At 38.4% G+C, this 14,075-nt stretch overlaps 1 protein-coding gene across 2 annotated transcripts in view; it reads left to right on the top strand.

Annotated features, from left to right (window-relative positions):
* The window catches only part of LOC145781351 (uncharacterized), a 33,918-nt gene extending 20,665 nt beyond the window's left edge, over positions 1-13,253 (top strand). For both annotated transcript variants that reach the window (XM_082593135.1, XM_082593134.1), the window contains exons 5-10: positions 954-1,007; positions 1,714-1,880; positions 2,938-3,020; positions 5,225-5,352; positions 6,286-6,423; positions 8,995-13,253. In XM_082593135.1, the coding sequence (XP_082449261.1) occupies positions 954-1,007; positions 1,714-1,880; positions 2,938-3,020; positions 5,225-5,352; positions 6,286-6,423; positions 8,995-9,699 (1,275 nt within the window). In that variant the 3' untranslated portion in view covers positions 9,700-13,253. The remainder of the gene's footprint in view (positions 1-953; positions 1,008-1,713; positions 1,881-2,937; positions 3,021-5,224; positions 5,353-6,285; positions 6,424-8,994) is intronic.
* The last annotated feature ends 822 nt before the right edge of the window (positions 13,254-14,075 follow it).

Below are 14,075 nucleotides of genomic sequence, written 5' to 3'. Positions count from 1 at the left end.
GTTACGTTGTTGATGGTTAGTAGCTGCTAGGTCGCGTCGCAACTGAGTACTCTTCTTCACCCTGTTGTTGTGTTATTTAGTTTCTTATCGATGGCATGCAAATGCCCATATTTTTACTCCATTCATTTCAATCAATACTTTGTCATTGTCATTGGGGTTTTGAATGGAAGACTTCCTTACTATTGTGCAACTTCAATGACTTTATGTCGCCGAATTGTCGCCAATAGAACGTTTATTTTTATTAAGAAAACTTTGCCAAAGTAAACAGCCAGCAATTTCATTCTGAAAGTTAGTAGCCTATGTACTAAGAAACCATAAAAATACGATCATATAATCGCCATTATGATGGCTCATTGCTAAACGTGGTTTTTAAAAGGGAAATTAGAAGTAATTTTTTTTTTGCTATGTTTCCATGTTCTGCTGTTTTTTTAAGTCAGTTGCTCTGGAATTAATTCCATTAGACTTTTCATCCATTTATCAAAGTTACCATTTTGCATCACTTCAACTTCGAAAAGTCAATTTTTGTGACTGAAAAATCTATTTTTTGGTTGGCCAAATATTTGCGTCCATTGCAAAAATGGTGGATTTTGTCTTTTGTTATACCGTGGCAACTTAGCAATTTGACCCGTTGTTCGGCGATGGTGGATTGTCTTATTTGCTTCCTCGATCCATTTCGTATATTCGAACTGCCAAGAAAATTTTGCCCAAGAATTTTTTCTCATTTTTGCAGTTAATGTGAGGTTATATTTCTGTAGTGACTTTCAAAGGAAATCCATTCAATGCGCATTAAATATTTATATCGTGCAGAAAGTAACCAAGAACTTCCCAAAAGAGTTCTTCATTGTGTAATGGAATGTGTCTAAAGTCTTCAATCTTTGTTTACTTATTGAATAAATATAGAACCATTCTTGGCGCAATCTGTTTTAAAATTATATCATACGATTTTCTTTTAGAATCCTGCTAACAGCATGCACGAGTTTGGCCTGAATGGACGTCCTTATCAGTTGGTAAGCAGTGTTTCCAAACTACTTTTTTCAACTAAAATATTAATTTTAACGATGCTTGAACGATATCTCTCACAACGCTGCTCATTTGTTTTTTATTTTTACATTTATTTCTACAATTATTAGCAAACCCCCAGACTTTTTCAAACATCTGCAGATGTTGACTCAATGTTAGAGGACTAATTAATATTGTCTTATCTTGATAAAATTGCAAATTTTCAATCGTCTCACTTTACAAACGGATAATTTCTGATACTGTAATAATTGCTGCTTAATTTCAGATTGATCTGCTTTTAAAAGTACAGTGATCACATGCATTATTCAAATTATTTTCTTAAAAATAATCCGGTTTTGTTGAAGCATTCGGGTGGTGATAAGAAAAAATGAACTCCCTCGATCTTTTCGAAAACTTTTGCACAAGCGTTCTTAAAATGCTCGCCGGTTTTTCATTCAGTGTGCCCCTCATGGTTGCTGAACTTCAGTGCTATCATTTCTTCGACTTTATTGTTTTATTTGTCTTCTTTCATCGTCGTGCTGGGTTTCAAGCATTAACTGCCTTTTGTATGAAAAGTTCCCAAGATTATCGGCTTTTGCTGTGTGTATTAGGTCTATGTTGGTGGTGTCTGTTTGTTTGTTTATTAGTTTAAGTAGATTAATCTTTGTCTGCCTTGTGCACGCTTTCCTTCAGTTTTTCTTAACTTATTCACAGAACGAGACGACACAGCTTGAAACACTGGAAAATTTTGCCAAAGAATTTAAGCAGAAGCGTATCAAGTTGGGTTACACCCAGGGAGATGTGGGTCTCGCCATGGGGAAGTTTTTCAAGCACGACTTCAGCCAAACGACCATTTCTAGATTTGAAGCCCTTAATTTAAGGTTGGTCAACTTGTATTGCGGTTTCTGTGAAGGATTTTGTGAAAGCTTGTATGAACCAAGCGACTTAGCCAGATAATGACGCATTTTAGCTTGTGCTTTTTTGAAAACGGCAAATATTTAACTTTAGTTTAAAAAGTCAACTTTCACATACTTTTGAAGTAATTTTCTCAATGTTTACAGCAACATGGCCATTCGCTCACCTCGGTGCGCCCGCCACGACCAGCGTTTTGTTAGTTGTTATTTACCCTAGTAAGAAAATTGCCCTAAGCGTATCCAGCTAAATATGCACCGCATTTCCTCGAGGCGTTTGAATCATGAGCTGTTACAAAGCGGCTATTGTATAACTGATGACCGACCGAGTAACCACAGTCGCTGAGTATTTCAAATATCTTTCTAATTTGTTTTTGTTACCACGCACAAAAAAGTCGTTGGTTGTTGCTGACTTTCCTATTCACGACCTGCTCACTTGCTCTGTAACAATTGAAGGCCTGAGTTGGAGAACTACTTGAGTCACATTTTTGTGGAAATTAAGTAAACACCAAAAATATGTTAAATGCTGGTCAATGTATGTCCCCGCGCAAAAATTGATAAAACTGTCTAACTTTGCTATAACCCTTCTTGCTTTATCTCAAAAGTCGTACTTTGGACTTGCAGTTTTTCAACCCAGGTCTTCAATTGTTGTTTACAGTGCATAAAATAAAAAACGAAACCTCGATCACTTGTTTGCTGGGAATCTCCTGCTTGGATCGACCATTATTGCGCTTGATGTGCGTCATAAATAGTCTTTGTGTGTTTCTTACTATCTCTTTACAATTCCGTTAATAGTTTGAATCATGAACGTGTTAGCTCGTTGGCAATGACGTGTTCACACGTTGGTGAACTTCTAGTCTTTTTGCATTCAAAGTCCTATCTTGGAATTTCTTGACATATTCCGGCCACCAAACCAGTCATTTTTATAACAAGTCATAAATTTATTGCCAGCCGTAAACAAATAACTGGTTTGCTGACTGGGGTGGGACCGATACATGATTGTGACAGCTTGACACTGTCGTTCCAGCTTCAAGAACATGTGCAAATTACGTCCAATGCTTGAAAAGTGGCTGGAATACACTCACCGTTTGGCAGAGCTATCGAAAGAAGGTGATTTATTTTCATTATTGTTTTCAGTTTTCAATAATCACTGAAAGATAATAACAGATCTTGGGGTTTATAGGCCCTGTTCTTTTTTGTTTTTTTTGCGTTGATTCAACATCTGCAGATTGCACGAAAGAATGATTTGCTGGCTAGGTAAGCAGCTGTCGGGTTCATGGGCTGTTCGCGCTCAAGCTTATCTAAAATTATAATTCCACCTCCCTTTCGGAAATCCTTGACTTTTTGACTTTAGACTCAACTTTGCAAGTTGCAAGCTAATGCAGCACACTCATGTCACACCATGTTCAACTACAGACACATCCTACCACTCACTCCGGCACCAGGAACAATAACAGTGATGGGAAGGGGTCACCGACACACTTGAGCAAAAATTATGTTAGTAGCCTATTACAACAAGTATTACATGTGGCCGTTTACCTGGTTGTGGGCATATTAGTTCCCAACCGGCAAAAAATTGGTCCTTTTCACATTGGTTCAACGTAGTAAAAACGACCAATACAGCTGTCTCGGTTCATGCTAGATCCATTTTTGAAATCCAAGATCATTCCTTGCAGTCATGTCCCTATTTATCGCCAGCCAACGGCTTACCACCAACGTCTGTGTGGTCCGGCTACCCGAAACAAGCACAGCCAGCTCTAGAATTCCAAACATGAATCGTAAATGTTATCATCGCTTATCATAGTTTTTCCTCTGGTTGTGGTAAAGGTTTGAAGGTCACTAACCGCTGCCGAGCTAACAAAACCTGTTCTTTAACATTTATTAACCTCAAAGTATGAAATCATTGGAAAAAAAGGACGAATTTTGCGAATTTGGGGAGTAGTCATTTGGCTTCGGAACATATCATCTTATGTGAACCTCGGCGTTCCGTTTGTGGTCATCATGATATGTCGCAAGTAACATGGATGAAATTCGATGTTTTTATGATGTCTGCTTTGCAAAGCGCTGAGAGCAACGCATATAAAAATACATATTATTATTATTATACAATGCTGAAGTTAACTGTTTCTTTCATTTGATTTGAATTTTTTGTTTCAAGCCAGCTCAGTGGTTGACCGGCTTTGTGGTCTCCGATAGAACTGCAACATGACATCAGTTTGCCGCAAACTGATGTTTGATCGACGCCAAACAATCCATTGTGTGGTTGCAACCAAGATTTCTTTTTATTTGAATAAAATTTGAGCTGCTTCCTGAACTCCGACACGTCTTCCGATAACCCCAACCGCTTTAAATCTTCTATTGTTACTCATCCATTTCCTCCCGTTCCCTCATACACGGACCAATCTACCATATGTGTACGAAATTTTCAATAAATTCGAGGCTGCTGCCAGCTGCTGCACAACTGGCCTCGAAGGACCCTCTGCTGCTCAACTGGCCTCCACTCAGACAGCAGAATTCGTCATTTTTACATTGATTGAACGTCTGCATACGTTGAATCAATGTAAAAATGATAGATTTTGCAGTCTGGGGAAGATGACCCTCTCCGGAAGTTGGCCTTTTCGTTGAATATGATGTTGCCATTGCATCAACGCCACAACAACTTCAGCCACATATTCTTGATGTCACATCTACACTCTACAGTGTTCGCATTCATCCTTAGCATAATTTCACTGCACTTGCACAAGAAAGAGCACAACTTGTATTATTTTAATTTAAGTCTTTGATGCAACCCAACATAAAAGCGAACCCAAGCTGACCAGAAGACAGTAGCGGCTAAAGTGGTGATAAAAGCGACGAAGCGTTCTTATTTTTCGAAATTCGTTGCATTATTTTTGCTCATCTCTGGCCAAACTTTACTCAACATTTAGTCGGCATAAAATTGGTTAATTTTTTCATGTACTGGTACACTTGATCATAGTTTGCTATTGTTGCTAAAACGCTACAAGAGACTGAAAGATATCTATGCATAAGCAATCGATCCTGTTATTTCTTTCCTCGAAATTGTTATCATGCATTCAGCCAACCAGTCCTCGATCATATAGATTCAACGTTTCCAGACTTTGATTCAATGTAAAAAGACGATTTGCTTTGCTGGCTGGGGTTAGATATGGTTCCAACACGAGCTGAAATACAAGTAAATGAAGTTGCAAAATCCCAGACAATCGAAATCATCTGCAGAGGTTGAATCAATGTAAAAATGACGGATTTTGTTGTCTGGGTAGATATTTCCGTGACGTTGAGATTTGTGATTGCAGGTAAAGAAGTAAGTTCCCTCCCTTACGATCTGCAAGTAGAGGGTGACGCAAGCAACGGACGTAGGCGTAAGAAACGCACAAGTATCGACCAGAAACGTAGAGACCTTCTGGATAAAATCTTCAACAAAGTCAGTGCAATTATTTCGCTATGCTATTTTTACGCTTTCTTTTGCTTAACTTTTGTGTTTCTAGCCAATTGCAGCACGATTGAATATCCAACTACTACAGATTGTACCTTGATCATAATCCTAAAATCGGACAGAAAAAGACAATTCGGCTTAATTTTATAGGCATATAGGCTTCAGCAAGAGGCTATTTTCACTACAAGCAGTAAACAATTAAACATAGCTTATGCTTATAAAATTAACCCAATTTGTTGTCTTCTGTACGAATTTTAGGCCACTTGACAACCGCAGTTTGCACGTAGTGGAGACGTTGTAAATGTTAACTACAAGAGAACGCCAAATTTCACACTTCGACATCTATCTTATTGCTTATTGTCAGCCCCCCTTTAAAAAATACAGGTAGCCTATTGCTGAAGCAATGTCATAACCCCTCACTTTACGCGATTCCATATTTCATTAAACCGGTTTCGACCAGTTTAAAGGAGTTTTCTTTGTACATGTTTTGCTATCCCTCCCTGCCTGACCAGTAAGTGTACTCGATCATCTGCTTGCGCTGCCCCGGTTACGTTGGTGTGAAAGTACATGTTATGTTTTCTCATTTATTTATTTCATTTAGTTGGAATTCGTAACTTTTGCATTTGCTTCTTCCCAAGAAAACCACGTCTTGCACGTGTGTTTCTGCGAAGAAGGTTTCATTTGCTTTTTTCTCATTCTTTGTGTTTTCTATTTTTCTTTCAAAAACCACAATTTATGAAGTGTTTTTCGTTATTCAAACATGATGACCTGTCGGTTTTATCGCTTTGTCTTTTCCACTAAACCAGTCTTTTCTATATTTTAACGTCTGCAGACGTTAAATCAACGTAAAAAAGACTGGTGTTTTGCCAAAGTTGTGGTTTTGCATGACCTCCTCCAAACAAGTTGATGTCGTTTCTGTAGAATCCAAAACCGACCTCAGATGACCTCCACAGCATCGCGGAAGAGTGCGGGCTCGATAAGGAAGTCGTCCGCGTGTGGTTCTGTAATCGTCGCCAGAAAGAAAAACGCATCCAGATCCACGAGCAGCAGTCGCACGAGGTAAGCTCGAAAAAAGACACGTTTTGCGTTGATTCAATATCCGGCATCGCTTTTCTTCGAGATGCTTGCGATTGGAAATGATATTTCGTGATCACTTTCACTAAAAAGTCCACGTCGATGGTCTTACTGATTTTATTGGTAAATCCTATATTGGAAACCGGTACTTTTTTCAACTGACGCTTTTTCGTGGTTTCCTCGTATGTTTTTGATTATTTGTTAAGCAAAAAAAGTGAAAACGAATTTGAAGAAAACAAATATTTATTAGTAATTTTTTTTTTTCAAAATGGACATCATTAGTTCATTACCCTTTTCTTTTATCATAGTACTCCTCCGGTCTAGAAAATTTGCACCGAGCTCGAAAGATGTTTTGTTCATTAAGTGTTTCTAGAAATGTTTGGAATATTAAAACCACAGAAGGTTTATGACTTGACACAAAGAAATTAAGTTTTTTTCTCAGCCACGACATCGCCTGGAGCCAAAACTTGACCGTGTGATGCACGTGACCCGAGTGGTATTAACTTTTGTTTACTCATTTCTCGTTGAAACAAACCTTCCTGATGTAAAATCGATTCGAATTTACTGTTTTTTTTCACCAACTTGTTTATTGAAAATTTTGTCCAAATTCCGTTCTGCTAGACAGCTAGAGTGTAAACTGCCCTACTCACGTTTTTAAAACTGGAAAATTTATTCAAACCTAAACTACAAAATTCGTCATTTTTAGATTAATTCAACGTCTGCAGACGTTGTATCAATGTAAAAATGACGGATTTTGTTGACTGGGAAGTTTCCAGCTCAAATTGATTGATAATATCATCATTAATGATCATAATCAGTTTTGGTGATAATATCTCAGCCAGCGAATGTTGCACGTCTTCAGGCGTTGAAACTTTGCAAAAAAAGAAACTTTCTCCGCCTGAGATAACGCAAAAACGACCTTATTACAACATGAAATAACATAAAATTGTGTTTTATACACAAGTTTATTCTCACTAATTTACGAACAACAGCATCGGCTTTTGAAAAGTTGAATAGCCCTTCAACTGCAGTTGCTTTGTTTTTGGCAACCTTTAGCTCTGATTTTCACTGAATTAGAAGAAGCCATTTTTGAGAAGCTGTCCGGTTCAAAGGACATTTCTATAAATCCTAGAAAGGTTTTGCATGGTCCGTTTGATTGGTGAAGATTGCTGGAGTGTGGAGTCATGTAAAAACGACTGATTGGCCAGCTGAAAAAGTGCTCAACCCAGACAGCAAATCAACCGTTTTTTGCATTGATTCAAGTCAACGTCTGCAAACGTTGAAAACTGTAAAAAATAATTGATTTGGTGTCTGGGTGTGCAGTGTGCACCTCGACCAGGGCTTTAACATCCGGGTGGGAATTACCGCGATCTAATGACTTCTTCGCTTTTTCGTTTCACTTTTTTTTTGTTAGCTCAGTACTGTACTGTATTTGTACAAAAGTTAACATTTTTTTACTTTTTAAAGCTAAAGTTTGTGTGGACACAGACCAGGAGGGAAAAATGTACACCGCAGTTTGAAGCACTGTAATAGACAAATCTTTAAATGTCATATTTGTTACGCAGCTATTGAACTAAAAATGAATAAGTCAAACTGGTGAACATGTGTAATTGTGTATTCAAGAAAATGAAGTATCTTCTGACAGGTGTCAAACCCACAACAATGCTTGATATGAACGACTCGGTTACATGTCTTGTAATGCAAAGAAAAGTAAACATGTGTTTTTGCTTGCCGAATTTTAATGTAATCTATACTGGGTGAAAACGAGAAGGGAAAAAAGGACTGAAGAATTGTTGGATATGCTAGAGATGAGAGAGACCATAGACCAACTGGCAAGGGCAAATGGAGTAAGATGGTATGGACATGTGATAAGGAGGGAGGAAGGAAGTTTTCTTAGCAAGGCACTAGATCTAAAGGTGGATGGGAAGAGGAAACGCGGTCGTCCAAGAAGAACGTGGAAACAACAAGTGAAGGATGAGTTTAAAAAAGTCGGACTGAAGGAGGAAGATGCAAGGGACAGGGTGAAATGGAGAAAAGGGATTAAGACAATTGCTGCGCGGAAACAATCGGCCACCCCCACTAGTGGGGAACAAACCGACGATGGATTATGATGATGATGATGACTGTATTCCTAATCGTTTAGCTTCATACGTCGACCGCAATAGAAAGCTTTATTACTTAGAGGTTTATGTCCCAGAATACAATTGTATCCTATACGTACGGTCCATCATGTTTCTTCGAATTTTCCTGGACAGTTATATTTTACCGTTTTTCCGGTTTTGTAAAAACGTTCGGGAAATTGAAAGCCTTGATAACAGCAGTTGTCGTATCCAGGCTTACACCCGGTGGTTGAAGATTTAGATTAATTGGACGGGAAGTCAAGGAAGCCAATCTTCGTGTCCACCTTCAGGCATGCCTTTAAGTGTCCTGCCAAAGACACAGCCGCATGCTCTTGAGCGGCGTCGAACCGGCGCCCTTTTGATTGCCGTTCCAATGTTCTATAATCCTAATACATGTACTTATTCAAATAGAATAAAGTGTGTTTTTTATCTTTAGGAAGACGTAACTCCTCCAGACTCTCCACGATCCAACATTTTTTCTATACCTCATCAAAGAGACTCCTCTTCAAGATACGAAAGCTTACCTCAACGCAATGATCTCATTCATCCTCCATTATCTGTTCCGGGATCCGTGGCCATGGCAACATCGAATCCCAAGATGGAAGATGAAATTCCAGCAAAGCGACGGAACGTGACTGCTCTTCTTGGCTTGCAAGCTCAAGACAAACAGCGGGTCGCTAAAGACGAACCTTTTAGCCCCATGGGGAAGTACCCTAACCTCGTATCGAACCCAATGGGGTTTAGCAACTCTAATTCAATCAGTCACACCATTTTACGCTCTGCTCACGCCGCACAAGGGAGTGACTTTATTCCTCCCGCGTACTCCGCGTTGGACCATGATCAATATCGAAAATCAGTGTCTAGCGCCAAAACTACCGACCTAGCCATGCATATACCTCATCCGAATTTCTACTCATCGCCAACCAGCACCAACGCCACCTCATTAGCCGCCGTCATTGGAAAAACTCTCGCGACCCCTTCTGGTGGTTCCTCGGCCGTTTTGGCAGGTATAAACAGGGCAATGCAGCCTTCTGTGCCGACTGGGTCTCAGCAGGCCCTCAACTCTTTGCTCCATCATGCATCGCCGGCCTCACTTAACCATAGCTTTCAAATCAACTCTGGCAATGCCACTACTACTTGATTAGCGGACTTTCTAACATACTTTGATAAGACGTTTGATTAATATTAGAAAGACGCCAAATTCTGAGAACTTTTACAAAGCGAAATAATTACCTGTCGTTGTGCGTTCCCAGACAGCAAAAGTCGTCATTTTTACATTGATTCAACGTAATCAATGTAAAAATGACTGATATTGCTGTCTGGATTGGTAACTGAATGTTAACGTTTATTTGCGTTGTTTGAAAATAGTGTGAAAATGGGCATTGTTCGACATACAGTGACGTGTTTTTATAAACAAACTAACAATGTTGTTCTGTTCTTTGTTTTATGTCGCCCTTGCGTCACATTGCCGGAAAAACGGCGGCAATTTCAAATGAAATATTGTTTTGAAATTAACAGAGAGAATCTATGAATCAATCAATCAAATTATCGATCACATAAACACAATATCAGTTCACGTCAATATCATTGCTTCGTTAGCAAAAAATCTTGTGAGCCATGTTATTTGAATAAATAGGAAAAGATGAAGTTGCAACTGGGCTGCAAAAGCTCCATTCAACAAGGCATTGATTTCAGGGATTTCAATTAACACAATTTCCTGTCAGAAAAGAATGTTTGTATTTTGCAGCTATGCATTGTTACCAAGTGGGTGTACACATTATGACATAGAATTAATTATCTGACTTTACATTTGTGTTATATTACGATTGCTTTTGTTTTCAGTTTGTTGAAAGCCTCCACCCTGTCAGCAAATCAGTCCCTTTTCTGCAGACGTTGAATCAATGTAAAAAATGACTGATTTGCTGGCTGGGTAGATGATAATCCTGAGCTGCAGCTTTTGTTGTTTTTTTTTAGATTATTTTGATCACGTGTTGGTATGTAACATTAATTATCAGTTTGTAAGTGAATCGTTGTGTCAACCATCGTATTGCGTTGCGTTATTAATGAGTTTTAAAAGCAAATTAGTGCAAGATAACATTTCTTGAAGAACGGGTAAAGCTGCGTTCTGTCCGACTACAATTTGTAGGCTGTTGCTAACAGTCTGACTGAAATTTTGTAAATTTCTCATTTTTTCATTGCTTGGTAGTGCAACAGCTTATGTTGCTTGGGAACGAAAAATAACTTGAGTTTTACAAAATTTCTGTCAGACTTTTAGCAACAGCCTGCAAATTGTGACAATCCAGAACGTACCTTCAGATGGTCATGGTTCAAGCAAGGCAGCTTTTATGCTAATCAGTCTATCGTGTATTTTTTACAAGTTGAACTAACCCAGACAGAAAATCAACCGTTTTTTACATTGACGTCTGCAGACGTTGAATCAATGTAAAAAATGGTTGATTTGCTGGCTGGAAAGTTTTCCAGTAAAACAAATCTTCTGCAAAAATCTCAAAACCCTGTTGCTTCCCGTTTACAATTTACTCGATAAAATTTCCTTGCACCAATCTGAGATAGAGTTTTCTTAAATAACCAAAGACTGCAAGAATAAAGTTCATTGATCAAGATAGTTGAGAACTTTTGATTTTACTTTGCATTTTATTATAAACAAACACCATAGAATTGTGTACTATTGCTTATTCTTAAGCTCACCCCCATGGCTCATGCTGATTCAATTTCCGAACCTCATGACAATAATTTCGCTTGGGTAAATTTGGTCGCAGCTATGGAGGATGGAAACTTCTGTGTGAGACTTTTTTTGCTACTACATCCCAGCTAGCTAAATCTGCAAACGTTGAATCAATGGAAAAATACCGGATTTTGCTAGCTGAGGTGTATTGGTGTATTTGAAGTTGCTATTTTTTTTACTTCTGTTCAACACACAGAACTGTTGAAGCGATGTGAAAAGTGGAAAACATTTGAATTTCTGTCAAACAAGTTCAAATTCCATGTGCCGAAAAAATGTTTCTTTTTTAAACTTGTTTGTTCTTGATTGTAACCGGTTGTCAACAACTCTTCGTTACGTCACAATAATAGTCACTGGCCGGTTAACAATTCCTGTACGTTACGTTATTGTAACGTTATTTCTCGACAAAGCGGCGCAAGCTGAAAACTCTTTATTCGTGTCCTGGACTGGTGTATTTTTGCGCTTTCTGTTATTTTCACTGAGCTTGGACTAAGTTTATGACAAAAATCCCAAATAGCACATCAGTCGTCTTTTTCATTGATTCAACGTCTGTAGACGTTGAATCAATGTAAAAAAAAAACGACTGATCTGCTGTCTGAGTCTATATCGCAAAAACAAACGTTGCACAACGTCAATGCATGGTAGAAGAACGTGGCAATGGTAATTTGCTGGAGACTCGGCCTTTTAACAGCTCTTCTGTAAATATCGTATGTTTTGAGTATATTTTTATGACATTTTGTACCTCAGGTCGTTCTCAAGTGTGATCACTGATCAGTCTAACCTTACAACCACAGTGGCAGAGGTGAGAACGAAACGTACTTGTCACATATGAAAAAAAAATTCCGATCTCTGTTAACAAGCCATTAATCTCAAATACCCTGGCAAGACATCTACACCAGAAAAAGTGCCTTTATTGGCTTAGGTGCCAATTTTATGTACAGATATCTTGGCAATGGGTTCATGGGTGCAGATGCTTGACGTGAATTAAGTTTGAATTTAATTTTGTGAATTTATGTTATTCAAATGTGACTTTTTTCACCTCTTCAATTTACAACAAACGACAGAATGTTGGTTTCAACGTCTAAAAAACAATGAAACTCCCAAACCAGTTCAATCAAATTTTATTTGTGACATCGCATCTTTGTTTTTTTCATTCAAGTTCCACTTCCATGGGCTGTAATAAAACTCATTTTGACATCTTCGACAAAGTCTTACCAGTGAAATCAATTATTTTTGCATTGGTTTAACGTTAGCAGACCTTGAATCAATGTGAAAAGTGGTTGCTAACTGAGAACGTTGTGAAGAAAATAAACCAGAGTTTATTGCATTATCAGAGGAAAAAGTTTTCTGCATAAAAAAATTCACTGACAAATGAATGTTAAAGTGCTTTTATATAAGTAACCGAACTGTTCGTCTTCTGTTTAATTAAATACCTCTCTTAGCAGGTAAATCAGTCCATTTTTACAATGTCTGCAAACGTGGAATCAAAGGTTGACTTTCTGACCGGACTGGGGATTATAATCACTCCGACAAAGCTACAAAACCTTATTGTAGCCACATGTTACAGTTTATTTCTTTAACCACTTTGGTTAGTGTTTCCATCTCTTTTCTATTTACTCAAGTTAAGAAATGCAAGATTGCTAATTTATCATTTTATTTGACCACACACGCAAATGTAATGTTTGTTACCCAGACAGCAAATCAGTCGTTTTTACATCGTTTCAACGTCTGCAGACGTTGAATCAATATAAAAAAACGACTGATTTGTTGTCTGGGAATCTCGTAGCCTACATAACGAAAATATACTCTTGGTCTGTGTTCCAGTTCAGTTATGTTTTTATTGTTTTATTTTTATGACGTAATTATGAAATTCACTTTGGTGTAATTTTTTGCCAGTACAATATTACTGAACGTTTGTTTTTTGTTGTGCGACGTATAAACGACTGATTTTCAACTAGTGCAAATTCAGATGTTTTTGTTTGCCAGCCGCAAAGACCAATTAGATATTGAATTTACATTCTTTTGCATCAATTCAACGCGAAGTGCCATGCTATTGGCGATAGTATCGTCCATTAACGTTACAAACAACATAAAATTGCTCTAAAGCTCCTCCACTACAAACTTTAACAGATTCTGTTCCCCTAACCGGTCTCTAAATAAATTCTAATGAATATTTTTTTCCAGTATTGACCGAGATGGTAAACTCGGCCCTTTTTGACGGAGTGCCGCATAGGGGGCTAATTAACTTGTTCTGTTTTGGGAGAAGTCTTGATGGCTAGTGTGGAGGCTAAGCTGGTATGGTTAGCGAAACACAATGCTCGCTGTTCTATAGTGAGTAGTCAGGTAGTGCTGACTGCTGACGCCAGGAAGATCGCTCCTTATCAGCTTACTTGTTCTCATTGCACAACCCATTGGTTGCTCTTCTCATTGATCGCTCTTCTCATTGCTCATGCTCACATTTGAAAGCTTTGTCCTTCCCGTTAGCTTAGTGGTTACGCGCCCTGCTCAAGATCACGCGGCACTGGTTCGGCTCTCGGGGTGTGCGCTTGAGCAACGCATTTCAGGACTGCTCTCCATCCAGCGGCATCTAGTGAATGGAATAATTTCCCGGCAACAATACTTTAACAATCGGAAAATTTCACTCTGTCAATCTCGGTAACCGGCCCTGCGTTAAGAGTCTCTACAAGTGTGCGAAACTACCAGGAATAGCCTATCAAAGCTTTGTCAGTCCGAGGATAAAGATTTAAAAACCAACCAAACATACTCTTGTTTTTTGC

Source organism: Aplidium turbinatum, chromosome 12, assembly GCF_918807975.1.
Source record: "Aplidium turbinatum chromosome 12, kaAplTurb1.1, whole genome shotgun sequence".
In the NCBI taxonomy this organism is placed as follows: Eukaryota; Metazoa; Chordata; class Ascidiacea; order Aplousobranchia; family Polyclinidae; genus Aplidium; species Aplidium turbinatum.
The sequence above is the reverse complement of the archived record's forward strand: the minus strand, read 5'-3'. Positions and strand labels throughout refer to the sequence as shown.